General features: G+C 49.5%; 1 protein-coding gene across 3 annotated transcripts in view; it reads right to left on the bottom strand.

Moving 5' to 3' along the window:
- Positions 1-766: 766 nt before the first annotated feature.
- The window catches only part of LOC140396932 (tetraspanin-15), a 282924-nt gene continuing 266298 nt past the window's right edge, over positions 767-17392 (bottom strand). For 2 of the 3 annotated variants that reach the window (XM_072485868.1, XM_072485867.1), the window contains one exon: positions 6560-12307. In XM_072485868.1, the coding sequence (XP_072341969.1) occupies positions 12059-12307 (249 nt within the window). In that variant the 3' untranslated portion in view covers positions 6560-12058. Of the gene's footprint in view, positions 1113-6559; positions 12308-17392 lie in introns of those variants that run through there. The other variant, XM_072485869.1, reaches the window with a different exon arrangement.

Raw genomic sequence — 17392 nt, 5'->3', positions numbered from 1 at the left:
GGCCGCTCGGCCCATCCGGGCCTCAGAATAGCAGGGGTGCCGGAGAATCGCCATTTTGGGTGTCTCTGGCGATTCTCCGGCCTGCGGCCCGCGAAGCTCGACCGGGCCGTTCCCGCCGCTTGGGAGAATCGGGGGGGGGGGGGCGTCGGACCGGCGTCCCCGGAAATTTTGGCGGCCCAGGCGATTCTCCCAACCGGCGTGGGAGTGGAGAATCGCACCCAGGATTTCTGCACTTGCTAGTTTTTCCTGGCTTGGCTGAATTTCCCTGCAGTCTTTGCGGATCTCCATTTTAAGTCAGGAAGTGGCCAACCCAGGTGGCTACTCTACCTCCTTGTGATCCCTAACGCGAAGCATCAAGGATCACATAACTGCGTTGCCTTCACTTCCTGACCAAGCGAGCATTCTTCCATGGCTTCTACACTGACCATAACTATGTGTGAAAACTTTTAACTAACAATTCTAAGTGGTGCTATGTCACAACAGGGACATGCATTACAACATTAAAAAACGGTACCTCTAACTATCCTCAATAAACCATCCTCACTCAAACAATCAAAAATAATCTACAACACTTTAAATGTACAAATAGCAGCAACACAAGTTTCTCTGGCTTGGCAGTCAAGCACAGAGGTTTACATTCTCTCAGTTGTCTTTATTCACAAAATGATGCCGAACGAATGTCCTTTATTGTAGATCAAGAGGTTCGGGGGCCTGGTGAAAACCGAAAATAGGGGATCACATCCTGTATACCGGGATGCGGGAGCGGTAGGCTCTCCTTCGCCATTTCCTGAGTCCAAGTGTCTGCACGACACTGCAGAGTATCGCCAGTACTAAGAGTGATTCTACAATGTATGATAGTGAATACCAGGTTAGAAACTTGTCACACAAGGTCAGGGTGTCGGTAACTATCTCGGGGTTAACTATTTCAGGGTGTAGTGTATGGTAGGGGTGGGAATCACTCACGGCCTGTGTGGTAGGGGTCAGGGGGGTAGCATCCGCGCGCAACTGAAGGGATCCCGCTAAGATCCAGGTGAACATGAAGGTTGTCTTCATCTTTCCGTCTTTCTGTCTTCTTCTTTTTCTTCCTCTGGAGTTCCTGAGGTTCCGGAGTTCTATGGACACAAGCATAATATCTGTTACTATCTTGTGTATTACCTTGAATGTTAGCATGTCTGTCTTTTAGTGCCAATTTCCCTTTATAATTTGTCACTAGGTGTAACTCCCTCATTTTTTTTTTAACCGAAAATTTGGTCTAGACACCTGAGAAAATACTGCCGTACTGCGAGCCGTCTCGCAGCCTGTGTCATTTACCATCCTAGTGTTTGAGGCTGTAAATAGCAGAGGGAAGCAACCATAGGTTGCCAAAACCAAACAAAAGATTTTTGAACATAATGAGCCAAAAATGGGGTGCGTATGGGCCGCGTCGGGTAAGCATGTGGTCGCCATGGGGGCTGCCTCTCATGATTACCTTGGAATCAGGAGAGTAGTTATGATTGTTGTCTGCCGACAGGCTAGTTCCTCTGAACTATTGTCTGGGACAAACTTGTACCTTTAACAGCCGGGGGGCGTTAAAGGAGTGGTGACGTGGGGTCGTGAAAACTTTCGAGTTTACACACAACACTTAACGATAACATTGAACAAACATGCTGCAGGTTTCATCAGAAAGGACATCGTAAATCACATTTGGACTGGGGTGTAACTAGCATATGGAGACAGTGTAGTGTGGCCGAAGAGAGGAAGGAGGAGTGAAACAAAAATGAAGTGGCCTTTCTGAGGTGTCCCTGCCAGGAGAAGTGGTGGGTAAGCGCTCACAGTTTGCATGGGGCAGCTGGGACATTCTAGCTGCTGTGGGTGGTGTTCTCTTTCATATCTGGGGTCTAGTCTAGCTGGTGGGGGTCTCCTGCAATCTCAGGTGAAGTGTCCTGACTGGCCACAATTGTATCATGACCCCTGGGGCACATAAGGTGGAGCAGGCTCTCTGGTGCATTGTTCCCTTGGGTATGGTTCCCTGGGTGGGGGGTCAGGGCTGTTGGTGTCTTTGCTCGTTCGGGGGGCATTTGTGGGCTGATTCCGTTCCTGTTTCAGGTGGGCTTGACATTCTCGTGCGTAATGTCCTAATTGTCCGCAATTGTAACATTCTTGAGCTTTGGGCTGGGGTTGGCTGTTCCTGCCCTCATTTACCCATGCGGGGTTCTGGTGTGCTTTCACTGGGTTCATTTCTACCTGCTCTTCATCGGGTGCTATAAATGAGGTTTTGTTTTGGACAGATTGCTCCCAGGTGCGGGACAATCGTTTTAAATCCCACTTTTCGTTGTGCACGTCTTCCGAGGGGTCATAATTGGGACAGGCTTTTTGTCCTGCCTCTGTGGCATGGGAGATAAGGGTGCGGGTCCATTTGGCCATGTTGTCTTGGGACAAATGGGCGTGGTCTAAATTGCCGAAAACGGCTGTAAAATGGATCCACAGACGTCCAGCAAACGCTGTTGGGTGTTCTGTCTTTTTCTGCCTGCACTTATTTAGGCCTTCTACTGGGTCACCTCTGTTGTAACCGATCGCGTCTAGGATCGCCGTGTGCATCTCTGCAAGGGTGCCTCCTCCTACATTCTGTGGGTCGGGAAGGGCTGCTACAACTGAAGGGTCTAAACTCAAAACTGTGAGCTTCACTTGCTCACGCTCATCCAGGCCTTACATGGTCGCCTGATGCTTTACTCTAGCAAAGTGGTGGGGGTCTGAGGTGGGGAGGAACGGTGTGATCTTTTTGCACGCGTCCTGTAATTGGGTCACGGTTAAGGGGGTAGTGTAAAGGAATTCTGCGTCTCCTTCCGAAGTGACTGTACGGTGGGTGGTTACTGGATTCATGGGTGCCTGATCTATCTGCTCTGTGGGGGGTTGGGGTGCTTTTCTCTTTTGGGGCTTTCCTTGCGCACATGTTCCCTGAACATACCTATGTGCGGTTTCATTTAATTCTTGCCAATCAGGGCCGTCTTCCTCATCTAATTGGGATCCAAAGGTGCTCTGAAACCCATTTTGCACTGAAAACAATGACTGTAGTTCCGCAATCTGCTTCCTGCATTTCGCATGATCTAATGAGCTTTGTCTGTGCTCCGTGGTGGCATCATGGAGTGCTCTTAACGCTGCTTTTAAATCGCTGCACTGCCTTTGCAATGCCTCTACCTGTTTCTCTGTCTCTTCTCTTACCAGGACTGCACATTGCATGTCCTGATAGGCCTGCACGTTGCGTGTCCTGATAGGCCTTATCGTATTGAGTTTGGAAGCTGCTCAGATGCGCTAGACAAGACTGGTGTGCCCTCTTGGCATCTTTACTTGGCTCTAACATCAACCTTGCTCATTCGATGTCTCTCTTCTATCTCTTTGCGGAGCATCCGAACGACCTCCTCTGTGCCTCGCAATTGTGGCCAGACAGGACACGATTGCCATCGGCTTGCGAGCTTTTCCCAAGCTTTTCTTATGGATCTCTGACAGGGTCACCCACCAAGTATGTCCTATACTCCCGGGTCCAGTTTCCTCATTGTCACAGAACTCACTCCAAAGGGGCCATCTTTGGAGAACTTTGGAATTTTCCCTTTGAGAAATTTCCTGATCTCTTCTTCCCAAACGGGACACTGACCTACTCTGCTGCTGGTCGCTGCGACCACAAATTCTTCAGGGTTCATGAGGCGTTGCATTGCCTGCATTGCCATCTTTCCTCTCTAAATACTCTCTTAAAATTTGGAACGAGGTGTACTAAGGCGGTGCTATAATTACGGGTTCAGCTTTCGCTATTTTCCAGAATACAAACTCCCGAGAGTTTTTCGCAACAAAAATCTATCAGTTTTACCTTATAGCCCTGTTAGTTACGCCTGCATTAACACACTTCCGAATTACGAGGATTGATCAGAGCTGCTTGAACACTTGTGGTTTTTCTGTTCACAATTATGGGCAGCACGGTAGCATTGTGGATAGCACAATTGCTTCACAGCTTCAGGGTCCCAGGTTCGATTCCGGCTTGAGTCACTGTCTGTGCGGAGTCTGCACATCCTCCCCGTGTGTGCGTGGGTTTCCTCCGGGATCTCCGGTTTCCTCCCACAGTCCAAAGATGTGCAGGTTAGGTGGATTGGCCATGATAAATTGCCCTCAGTGTCCAAAATTGCCCTTAGTGTTGGGTGGGGTTACTGGGTTATGGGAATCGGGTGGAGGTGTTGACCTTGGGTAGGGTGCTCTTTCCAAGAGCCGGTGCAGTCTCGATGGGCCGAATGGCCTCCTTCTGCACTGTAAATTCTATGTCTATGTTAATTGGATTCTAATTCAAATTTCCTCCAGGAGTGGTTAAGCCACTTCTAAGTCGGGTGCCGTCAGGATGTCGTCAGTAATATGTTGCTAACTTTGGTTGGCTCTTAATTCGTTGCCCATTGGGTCTTTACTGAATTTGCTCTGTTTCTATAACCTTTGCTCTAGAGTCGCCAGGTATCTTTATGATACCGCCACGAGGTTTAAGTTCAAGTAATGATCAATAACTCAACACACCAATTAGTAAGATTCAAATCAAAACACATTTATTATACACAGTAAATCACTACTCATGCATAAACTCTACTTTCTAGACTATTCACTCTCACTAAAAGGCCTATACTTAGCTTCGGAATTGGCCCACCAGATCAGGGGAACAAATGGCCTTTCGTTCGATCTGAGTCTGCAGGATTCAAAAGCTGGTATGGACTGGTAGCTAGGAGCGCCTATCTCGTAGCATGCGTTGACTGGAGACTTACTTGGTTGATGCGGCAGCTTGGGCAGTTCACTCTCAAGGGTTGATTCGCTGCTGAGTGACCCTGCCAAGAACGATTTGAACTTGGGGACTCTACTTTATAGTCCCCAGGGGCTTCCCACCCCTTTGGGCGGACCCCATACCTGGTTCCAAGTGATTGGACTACATTCCGATCACTTGGATCGATTTCTCCAATACTGGAGCCATTCCCTGATTGCTGGGCGGTCCCTGAGTGTCCGTTGGCCTTCCTTTGTCTTGGCTCCTGCTGGCGCCGAGGAGTCTGGCTTGGCCTTATTCACCTTAAATGTTTCAATTGTTCCCAGGGATCGGTCATTAGCATGCAGATGGCTGTGAGTTTCAGTGCTGTCTGGGCTTCTGCAAGTTCTAATACACAGGATTTCTGCACTTGCTAGTTTTTCCTGGCTTGGCTGAATTTCCCTGCAGTCTTTGCGGATCTCCATTTTAAGTCGGGAAGTGGCCAACCCAGGTGGCTACACCGTGCTGCCCCGCAGTAGTAGAACTCAAGGTGACCATGTAACCTGGTGGCATTGGAAGGTTCGCAAGCGGTTCAATTCCCGTAACAGCCTCCCCGAACAGGCACCGGAATGTGGCGACTAGGGGCTTTTCACAGTAACTTCATTTGAAGCCTACTTGTGACAATAAACGATTTTCATTTCATTTCAAGGGAATTCTGATCTTGCTGACATTCTCTGTCTCTCCCTGCTCCCCCAGTGGAGACAAGGATTTCGGACCACAGCCAGCAATGCTCGCTATCAACCTGGCCATTTCTGCTGTTGTGGATGCACAGAGGCTGGAGGAACAGGGCCAGCTTAGAGGACTTGGCACAAGAGGAGCCTGCCCCAGAAGAGCAGGGACCAGCCAGTGAGGCTCCAGTGCCGGATGTCTAGCAAGCTGAGGAGGAGGTGTGAAGGAGGCGCCGCAGCAGGCCACGTACATACCATCGGCACCTGTCCTTCGAGGAGCTGCTGGACCACGTGTGTCGCTGCTGACTCTGGCTCACTAAGGAGGCTGAGTGCCATCTGTGCCAGATGATGGTGCACCTGGCACGTGGGATTATGGAGGAAACCCGCTCCACGTGGCCATCAAGGTAATGACTCAGGGCTTGAACGGCACCGGTGTGGGACTTTGCAACTGTCCGCGCACATATGCATCTATGCAGTTATAGAGGCCCTATGCGCCGAGCATTGGACTACATCACCTTCAACCTGGTTGATGCCCAACAAGAATTCTGAGCAGCAGGATTTTCATCCATTGCTGACATGCCTCAGGTGCAAGGGTGATCGATGGCACACATGTCACATGCCAAGCACCAGTTCGACAATAGGAAGGGCCTCCACTTCATCAATGTGCAGTTGGCATGCGACCACCAGCTGCATATCATGCATGTCTGCACCCGATATCCAGGCAGCGTGCCCGACGCTTATATCTAGGCATGTTGGTCAGTTCTTGGGACCTTTGAGGTGCTCCCTCGGGTGAGTGGTTGGCGAGTGGACAACAAGACTTACCCGCTGAGACCATGGTTAATGACACCTGTGCGGAGGCCGCAGACTAAAGCAGACAATCGTTATAGTGACGCTCACGCAGCAACCAGAAGCACCGTCGGGCTGCTCAAGATGCACTTCTGATGCCGGGCCCGCTCTGGGGTGTTATGAGCCAGGGTTTAGAGAACCCCAAAGTGTATCATGGAGTTCACCTGACCCACAACTTTTACTAGATTGTGGTATTGGGAGCACACGGCCCACTCTACAGGTGTGGGACAGCAGAAATGGAAAAGTATTTTTTAAAGCAAAACAATGTTTATTCTATGAACTCAAGTTAACCTTTTTAAAACATACAGTGAACATCTTAGCAATCATCAATTCAAATTCAACCCCCAAATACAACACTAAGGAATGCTTGATAACTTCCCAAACAACATCCAGAAGACAAAAGAAACACCTTTTAACAGAAGCACATCAGGTTTACATTCACTACTGAGAACATTTATAATTCTGAATTCACCAAATGATCACGAGATAGTCTTTTCATGGCAGAGAGAACAGTAGTACACCTGCTTTGTCTGGCTTCAGCTCCAACACTGAAAACGAACGAAACCAAAAAAACAGACACATCCAAGCTTTTCTCAAAATGAAACTAAAAAGCAGAGCCAGAGCTCAGCTCCACCCACACTCTGACATCACTGCAGTAACATGAGCATTCAAATATTTTTTCAAGTGACATTCTCATGACAGGGGGGTCAGTCCAATATAGCCCCAAAGGGTCTCGAACATCGTGGTAACCTGCCTTGTTCTTAATAACATAGTGGGGTGACATGTTGGGGGAGGACAGAGAACAGCAGACCTCATCTGACAAGAAGGACGATGATGGTGGCCAGGAGGATTTAGGCGTTACTGCGATCTGGGATCAGACCCCAACAGTGGCCGAAACCGAATACTGGATCGAAACCCGAATATTTGATTTTCATTTGTAAGACTGTGAGGAAAGGATGCCTCGCTCCAGGAGTGATTTCACCAAACATAGGGATATGGTATATTGAAACAAACTTTACAATAATAATAATCTTTATTGTTGTCACAAATAGGCTTTCAATTCACTGCAATGAAGACCCACTCTGGAGACACATCATCACCTGGCTCTGCCAGCTCTTGAGACCCGCCACCCTCTCAGTGTTGACCTGGGTACCCCCTGTGCCTGAAGGTGAGTGGACTCCTCCAGCTGTACTTGCAGGTGCTGACACCCCCCGCCTGTAAATTTGGGCTCTGCTCCTGCATCTGCACCAGTGATGGGATCACCTTTTCCAGAAAGGCAACTCCTGTTTGGGCGACAGCTGTTCCCTGGGATCGGCACCCTCCGATCGTCCGCTCCCACAGGAGTCCCTGCTTCCACCTGATGTGCTGCAGCATATGTGTGGTGCCTGATCACTAACATTACCCACCGAGATGATGGTCTCTGCAATGGTGGATCTTGCAGGTCAAAACAGTGCTGAGTCGGTGTCTTCCCCGCATGTGTGCTGAGGGTCTGGATGGGGTGGGTGTGACCCCTAACAATCTGGCCTCGTCTGATGGTGATCCTGCAAGACAAACTACATGGTGTGAGATCTTGGGAAGGACTGGTCTGTGGGAGAGGGGTGACTCATTTGCGTTGCATTGGGCTTTCACTTCTTGGGCCCATGCCAAACTCCATGGCAGCCATTGCCCTCTCCTTGGCCTCCATACAACATATGCATTAGGGTCAGCTCATCAGCTTCGCAACCATTAAGACCAGACTGACACTTCCATAAATTATATTGGCAAGTGATTTTTTTTCCCCCAGAAGGTTCAATACAATTCAATCTTGAAAATAAATCCATCTTCCCTTAACAGCTCAAAACCCAACCTTGATGTTTACAATCGAATATTGGACCCATAAATCTGAAAGAGTGACAGACATGCAAGAAGCTGCCACAAAAATCCTCATCAGCCAAATACCAGCGTCGTTTGTTTTTCCAATTTAATTTGAAAGTACAGCTTCATTTTTGCATTTGGAAAAAGAAAGCATCTGACAAGAACAAGGAACACCATTCCAGATTTCATCAAAAGCAAATATTGCTTCAACATTTTCAAATGCAAATAATAATTTTACAATTTTTCCCAAGCACGTAGCTTTTCCCAGGCAAGCCGTAGTCATTTCAGGAGCCTGCAGATCCACTCAAACATTTGTAGAAGTGGAGATGGATATTCACATGGTTAGGTTTGTATCAAATTAAACTAACCCATCTCTTTCCTCCATCTTATACTGCTGAAAATTTCATACTGATTCAGTATGAAAGATTTTCTCATTTCCACATGTCTATCAGAGGAACATCAGAATGTACAGGACCAAGAGGGCCACAGTTAAACAGCTCATCTAGGCATTAACGTTTGAAAAATACCACAGTACTGAATCTTCGACCCTTTAATCACTTGACTTGTCAATTGCTGATCCAGTTCTCTCTTAAATTTGATGACACGGTCCCATTTTAAATTGTTGTGCGATTGATTGGATGCGACTGAAGGGAGGAGGGTTGACTGAAGGAATTCATCATTGTGTATACAAAGTCTTCACTCCTTCATTAATTCTGTGCAATTCATCCCTGCCACCGAAGTAAAACTTTCTGCTGAAACAATCACCCGAGTGCTTTCCAATCACCCTCTCTTTCTTTAAATGGCCCAGTCACACTCCAGGGAACCCAACCAAAGGTTCACATCAATCAGAACTCCTTAAGTTATTTAATTTTCTAAGAGCGTCCATAAACATTCTGAGAGGAGGGTAATTTATCATCGTCCCGAATGTAATATCAGTCAAAGGCTGTGGTTCACACTTGTTTTTTTTTTAATGCGTTTATGAGATGTGGGCGTTACTGGTTAGGCCAGCATTTGTTGCCCATCACTAATTGCCCCTTGAGGAGGTGCAGTGCCTGAGGTGTAGGTGCACCCACAGTGTTGTTAGGGAGACAGTTCCAGGATTTTGACACAGTGACAATGAACGACGATACATTTCCAACTCAGAGTGATGAGGGATTTAGAGGGGAACATCCAGGTGGTGGTGTTCACATCTGTCTGCTGCCCTTGTCTTTCTAGATGGTAGCGGTCATGGGTTTGTAAGGTGCTGTCAAGGAGCCTCGGATGCGGGGCATCTTGTAGATGGTACACACTGCTGTAACTTGCGTCAGTGGTGGAGCAAGTGAATGTTTGTGGAAGGGGTGCCATTCAAGTGGCTGCTTTATCCTGGTTGGTATGGAGCCGTGCCCATCCAGGCTGAACTCCTCAAAACCACATGCCCAACAGACTGGAACCAAATCAAAGGGTGGGATTATCTGCCCCTCCCCTGCAGCCGCCACTGGCCAGATCTTTCAGTCCCACCTCTGTCAGAGGATTTGCCCATTGTTCAAACCCTCTGCCACCAGGGAACCCACACGGCGGGGAATCACTGTCGACGGGAGTAGAAGATCCCGCCGTTGGGCCATACTCTTTGTGGTATCAGATTGCAATCTCTGCCCCCTCCTCAATTTTGTTTTGTGTTTTTGGTTTTGTTGGTAACAGTCCTGTTATTCCTATTGACACCTCTTTAGACATATTTCTTGTTTCTTTTCGTGTTCCATTATCACCACCTTGCACCATCATCCATTTTGTCATTTCATCTCTCCTGTGCTGCATCCTACCACCGACTTTCCTGTTTGTTTCCTAGCTTCTGCCGAGTTATTTTGCAGGTGAATTTGGGTAAAGGGTATCCGTGTCAAACACTCAGAGGCCAGACGCACAATAAGCAAAAAGCCGAACACAGGAGATGCTGGAAGGCTGAAGTAAAAGCAGAACTCAACAGGTCAGGCAACAGCTGCAGCAAGAGAATCAAAGTTAACTGGTGAGATTCTCTGACCTACCCACGGCTTGTTCCTTGGTAGTGGGAAGTGGCGCACCATTGGCTGATGGTGGGATTGTTTTGTCCTCTGTGAATGGGACGGCAGGGGTGCTCCGGGGCAGGACCGGAAGATCCTGCCAGTGTAATAATCATAATAATAATAATCTTTATTAGTGTCATAAGTAGGCGTACATTATCACTGCAATGAAGTAAACGGAAGGACAATTCAGAATGTCCAATTCACCTGACAAACTCGCCTTTCGGGACTTGTGGGAGGAAACCGGAGCACCCAGAGGAAACCCACGCAGGCACGGGGAGAACTTTCAGACACCGCACAGATAGTGACCCAAGCCGGGAATTGAACCTGGATCCTTGGCGTGGCGAGGCAGCAGTGCTAACCACTGTGCTACCGTGAACAACCGGAAGATCTCACAAAACATTTCAGTTGAATGAATGTTTATCAGTGTCGACTTTTATTCGCTCCTATTCCACCTGATCAGCTCAGCTTTCTTTTTGTTGCTTTTATTGAAAATTACTTCTCGTGTCTCACGAGAAATTTGGCAATTAATCATTAGCCCCGCATCAATGAACGCTTGAAACGATGGCACAAGATAAAACTCGGCACTGTGATTGTAAAACTGTGATAAAGCCGTGGAAGGCAGTGACACGAACCAACACAGAGCGAATCAATGTAATACTGCAGCATCAGACGGACAGTTAAGAAACAGAGAAGTCACAGTACAATGGCCTCTGAGAAATGTTATTCACTGCCGCCACCACACCCGTAGTTATTCGGTCGTCACAAAGGTCGCAGTCCCATTATCTCCTGACTGGGGAAAATGGAGATGGTACTGCCAATCAATGTTAATGTAAATGCTGCTTAACTGCCCATTGACATTGAAATGACGGAAGATTACTGGTGATGCTGTGAACACACAGAACCTTTACAAACATTGCACAGCTCTGATTGAACGGCCACTGGTGCTGAAATAGCTGAAGTCGTGTAAGCCTGAAAATGACTTGGAAATTCAGTTGGTCCCCAGGCAGAGAATAATCAGCATTCATGAGCACTTTTAAAATACAGTGGGACACTGGCTGTTCCGTAATGGAAAAGCACACAACATAACCTGGCGCTGGGAAACATGGGTTTCCAGACTTTAAATGCCCCATAAATGGATGTCAAGAGAAATATAAAATTGGCCACGCTCATGTGTTGGCAGTACTCCCTCATTTCAAAGCAGAAGCCCCTGTTCCCTGCTTAGCAATCCCTCCAATGGGTTAAGTTAACCCATGCCTGACAGCTAAGGTTGCAGTGTCGGAAGTAGCTCACAAGGTGGTACATATTTCCATCAGGTTCAGTCGAATAATTTCCAGAGGGTCCCTTTCTTTTTCAAATAGTGACTTAATTTCCAATGTGTGAGACACAGAGCGGCCAATCGGGAGCAGAGATGGCTGAATGAGTTGGACAGCATCTGCACCATCTTCTCCAAAAGTTAAGTCTGAAATAAAAACAGAAAATGCTGGATGAACTCAGCAGATGTGGCAGCATCTGCTGGGAGAGAAACAGAGTTGACGTTTCGGGTCCATATGACACTTCTATAGAACTTTGCACCAGATGCTTCCAGAGCTGCTGTGTTTTTGCAGCATCCTCTGTTTTAATTTCAGGTTTCCAGCATCCAGATTATTTTGCTTTTAAAGTAAGGCTGAGCTTTCTCCCACTTGCCACTGGCCTTTGCTCTCATGCTGCCAAAGTGCCATTACTAATGGAAGCATGAAATTGTCTCCCACACCTAGACAAACATTACAAATGGAGAATGTCAAACCCAGCACATCTCTGCTCAGTGTTGTTGAGCTGGCAGGCAACAGGTTTCAACGCTTGCTGGCTCTTGGCACCTTATCTCAGTTCACTTCTTGTTCTGCACTGACCAGCTGCATGCCTTGGTTGGAATTAACTGCATCTGGAATGTCAGCATTGCACGCTGCTCCCTCCACTAGCTGGTAGCCTTCCTCTCTCGGCAGACACAGACACCATCCAGCCCCCGAAACGTCCAGTAGCTCATAAGGAATGGACATTTTGGGCCCATCGAATTCATCCCCATGTTGGGATAGTGACCTCAGGTACAAGCAGCTCAGCACTATTCCAGTAACCTGAAATAAACAAAATGCCAGTTTACTTAAATTGTTATACAGCTTGTGACAGTAAAAATAGCTGTCCAACATGGATGCGCAATTTAGTAAATGTTAGCTGGCCCATAAAATAAGCAAAATACTGCGGATGCTGGAATCTGAAACTAGGAGGTTGGGAAAACTCAGCCAGCATCAACCAGGAGAGAAACAGAGTTCACGTTTCGAGACCATAGACTCTTGGTCAGAACTGAGAGGAGGGAGAATGTAGCAACAAAAAGTCACAACTTTCAGAACAAAAGGCAGATGCCCTGCGTCATAGAAACATAGAATTTACAGTGCAGAAAGAAAGCTATTCGGCCCATCGAGTCTGCACCGGCCCTTGGAAAGAGCACCCTACCTAAGCCCACACTCCATCCCCATCCCAGTAACCCAACCCAACTGTTATAACCTGCCTACTTACCATTGGCTGGGGACAAATGACTATCGCACAATCCTATGGGAGTATGAGCTTCCCCAATGAGGGGGGCGGAGAAACCACCAGTAAACTCCTAGTATAAATAAAGCTGGCCAGTTCAGGAACCAGCAGGAAGGAGTATGTAGCAAGGGAAGTTACTGCTACTGTTATGTATATATGTTATAGTAAATAAAACTCGTGCTGGATTCTTCGTGGCCCTTACAAAACTGGCGACGAAGGTTAAAGTGAATAGCTGTCTACACTGCTGAAGCCACCTCCCTGGATTTTTGTTGGATACAGGTTGGAAGTTGTTTTCTATTATACCATGCCTCTGTACGGACGTTTGGATGTTTTTGATGCTGCGCTGGAAAGCTGGAACCAGTACACACAACGGATGCGTTACTATTTCCAGGCAAACAATATCACCGAAAACGAGCGCCAGGTGGTCATATTGCTCACCGCCTGCGGCCTGCATACGTTTGGGGTGATTAGGAGCCTTATGTACCCAGCTGCGCCAGACACCAAAACGTTTGATGAACTTGTGAATATCGTGGGGCAACATTTTAACCCAACCCCGTCCACGATAGTCCAGCAAACCGGTTTAATACCGCTGAGAGGACCCCTGGAGAATCCCTTGCCGATTTTCTATCCAGGCTACGCAGGATTGCGGAGTACTGTGACTATGGTGAGACCTTGTCAGAAATGTTACGCGACCGTTTGGTTTGCGGTATTAACAATGCGGCCACCCAGAGAAAGTTGTTAGCGGAGCCAACATTGACTTTTCAACAGGCCATTCAAATAGTATTGTCCCGAGAGAGCGCAGAGCGAGGAGTACAGGAGCTACAGGGAATGGAAGTGCATGCCTTGGGGCGCAACCCCTTCCGTCCGAAAACGTCCCCCCACACTCCTGCGGTACCTTGGGCGAGGCAACGTCCGGACCGACGCCAGTGGCCGTCGGACATTCCTCCCCGAAGGGAGCCTTCTCCAGAGCCAATGGATGAGGAGCCATGTCCGTGTCAGACTTGTAGGCGCCGACCCCGTCGCGGACGGCGGTCCTGGGGGCGCCAGAGGCGCCGTCGTTCCGACCGAAACTGGGACCAGCCCAGGGGCGGGAACTGGGACCAGCCCAGAGGCCGTACCTTCCATGTGCATGAACCTGCGGCGACTACTCCTGAGGACGTGGAGACGGAGGACGACTGCCTGCAGCTGCATTGTGTGGCAGCTCCCCGTATGGCCCCCATTAAGGTGACAGTACGGGTCAATGGCCACCCACTTGAGATGGAGTTGGATACTGGCGCAGCGGTCTCCGTGATCGCACAGAGGACATTCGACCGCATCAAGCAGGGTATACAGACCCTTACATTAACCGACTCACAGGCCAGGTTGGCCACCTACACGGGGGAACCACTGGACATTGCAGGAACTACAATGACCCCTGTTGTCTATGGACGCCAGGAGGGGCGTTTCCCACTTATCGTGGTGCGCGGCCATGGGCCCAGCCTGTTGGGTCGGGACTGGTTGCGCCATTTGTGGTTGCAATGGCAGCACATCCTCCAAACAGTTTCTGAAGGGTTGACTGAGGTGCTAGGACGATACCCAGATGTATTCCAGCCTGGTTTGGGGAAAATAAAAGGGGCCATAGCCCGTATCCAAGTTGAACCAAGAGCCACGCCGCGCTAATTCCGGGCGCGCCCAGTGCCTTACGCCTTGCTCGAGAAGGTAGAAGGGGAGCTCACTCGTTTGGAGAGTTTGGGTATTATCAGGCCCGTCCGTTTTGCTGACTGGGCAGCACCAATTGTACCTGTAATGAAGCCAGATGCCACAGTTCGCTTGTGTGGCGACTATAAACTTACATTGAATACGGTTTCCCGACTCGACCGATATCCAATGCCTCGCATAGAGGATCTCTACGCGAAACTTGTAGGTGGACTCTCGTTCACAAAATTAGATATGAGTCACGCCTACCTGCAGTTGGAGCTGGACCCTGCCTCCCAACCATATGTAACGATTAATACACACCGGGGCCTGTATGAATATACACGGTTGCCCTTTGGAGTATCCTCTGCCTGCGCAATTTTTCAACGTGTTATGGAGGGCATTTTGAAAGGTTTACCACGTGTGGCTGTCTACCGAGATGACGTTTTGATTACAGGGACGTCGGAGCAGGAACATTTGGAAAATCTGGAGGCTGTCCTTAGACGCCTTTCGGAGGTTGGAGTCCGTTTACGTCGCACAAAGTGCGTATTTCAGGCAAAGGAAGTAGTCTACCTAGGTTATCGGGTGGACCGCGAAGGTCTGCACCCCGTCGCAGAGAAGGTGCGCGCAATTCAACATGCCCCCGCCCCGACTGACACTTCGCATCTTTGTCTTTTCTCGGTCTCGTAAACTATTATGGGAAGTTCCTCCCGAATCTGGCAACTACGCTGGCCCCTTTGCACCTTCTGCGAAAGAAAAATCACACCTGGGTTTGGGGTCAGCCGCAAGAAACCGCTTTCCGGCGGGTAAAGCAACAATTGTCGTCGTCTGGGTTACTAACCCACTATGATCCTGGAAAGCCTTTGCTTGTCACATGTGATGCATCCCCGTATGGTATTGGGGCCGTCCTGTCCCACAAGATGGAGAACGGGGCCGAACGACCGATAGCTTTCGCCTCCCGCACATTGACTGCAGCGGAGAAAAAGTACGCGCAGATCGGGGAGGGCCTGGCAGTGGTTTTTGCGGTGAAACGCTTCCACCAGTACGTGTACGGCCGCCATTTCACTATCGTGACTGATCATAAGCCCCTGCTGGGACTTTTCAGAGAGGATAAGCCAATACCGCCCATTGCTTCTGCACGGATCCAGCGCTGGGCTTTGTTGCTTGCTGCATACGAGTATTCTCTGGAGCACAAACCAGGTACGCAGATAGCAAATGCCGACGCACTGAGCCGATTGCCTTTATCGACCGGCCCCATGTCGACCCCCACGACCGGTGAGGTGGTTGCAACCCTAAATTTTATGGACACCTTACCTGTCACGGCATCACAGATCCGTGAGTGGACCCAGACGGAGCCAGTCCTGCCAAAGGTTCGGCACATAGTCCTGTATGGAGGGCAGCATAGACAGCTTCCAGGCGAGTTGCGGGCATTTTCCTCCCAGCTGTCAGAATTCAGCGTGGAAGACGGCATCCTCTTGTGGGGGACGCGTGTGATTGTCTCGGAAAAAGGCCAGGAGCTGATACTATCAGACTTGCACAATGGGCATCCAAGCGTGACCAAAATGAAAATGTTGGCCCGGAGTTATGTCTGGTGGCCAGGCCTCGACACCGACATTGAGAAGGTGGCCCAAAACTGCTCCATTTGCCAGGAGCATCAGAAGCTTCCGCCAGCCGCGCCCCTACATCACTGGGAATGGCCAGGGCGGCCTTGGGCACGCTTGCATGCAGATTCGCAGGCCCTTTTCAAGGATCCATGTTCCTCCTACTAATTGACGCCCAGTCCAAATGGCTAGTGGTGCATAAGATGCAGGGGACAATTGTCCTGCGCAACAATTGAAAAGATGCGTTTATCGTTTAGTACGCATGGCGTCCCCGAGGTGCTGGTCACGGACAACGGCACTCCATTCACGAGTGAGGAGTTTGCGAGGTCACGAAGATGAACGGCATCCGCCATATCCGCACTGCCCCTTACCAGCCGGCTTCAAATGGGTTGGCAGAGCGCGCAGTGCAGACATTCAAAAGAGGCCTAAAGAAGCAGTCTTCCGGATCAATGGACACGAGACTGGCTCGCTTTTTGTTTACGTACAGGACCACCCCCCACGCAGTGACTGGGGTAGCTCCCGCAGAACTCCTAATGGGCCGGAGACTTCGCACCCGCCTTAGTATGGTTTTCCCGGACATTGGCGCAAAAGTACGCCGCACACAAGAACGGCAGGGACAGGGATTTTCTCGGCATCGGCCGATTCGGCAGTTTGCGCCCGGTGACCCAGTGTTCGTTCGGAATTTTGCTGGTGGTGCCCAATGGGTTCCTGGTGTAATCTTTCGCCAAATGGGCCCTATATCTTACCAAGTGCAAGCCCTGGGCCGTCTCCAGCGAAAACATGTAGACCACGTTCGGTCCAGAAGACCATCCCCTCAAAAGATTCCCCGTCCCCGGAGCTCATTTCAACAGCCGCAGAGACCAGAGACAAAGGAAGGTAGTCCTCACAATCTTCCACTGGTGCCTCACTCGAAGCCTGCGCAGGTCGTTATGGGACCGAATGGAGATAGAGACGCTGATATGATGGAGGCAGCAGACTCCAACTCCGAGATGGAGACACAGGATGCATCAGAGGGGGAATCCTCGGGTCCACGGGCCGTGGATGTGCAACCGTGCCGTTCATCACGGAAGCGCCGGTCTCCGTCTCGTTACACGCCGCCTGATCCAGCGCCGCGTGCAAATGGTGTCCGGCCTGCAGCCAAACGAGTCCGACGCCCTCCTTCGCCAGGGTTTTCGGTGGATTCCTTGGACTTTGGGGGGAGGGATGTTATAACCTGCGTACTTACCATTGGCTGGGGACTAATGACTATCCCACAATCCTATGGGAGTATGAGCTTCCCCAATGAGGGGGGCAGAGAAACTACTAGTAAACTCCTAGTATAAATAAAGCTGGCCAGTTCAGGAACCAGCAGGAAGG

Source organism: Scyliorhinus torazame, chromosome 20 (assembly GCF_047496885.1).
Source record: "Scyliorhinus torazame isolate Kashiwa2021f chromosome 20, sScyTor2.1, whole genome shotgun sequence".
Taxonomy (NCBI): domain Eukaryota; kingdom Metazoa; phylum Chordata; class Chondrichthyes; order Carcharhiniformes; family Scyliorhinidae; genus Scyliorhinus; species Scyliorhinus torazame.
This window is presented reverse-complemented; position numbering and strand designations above follow the sequence as displayed.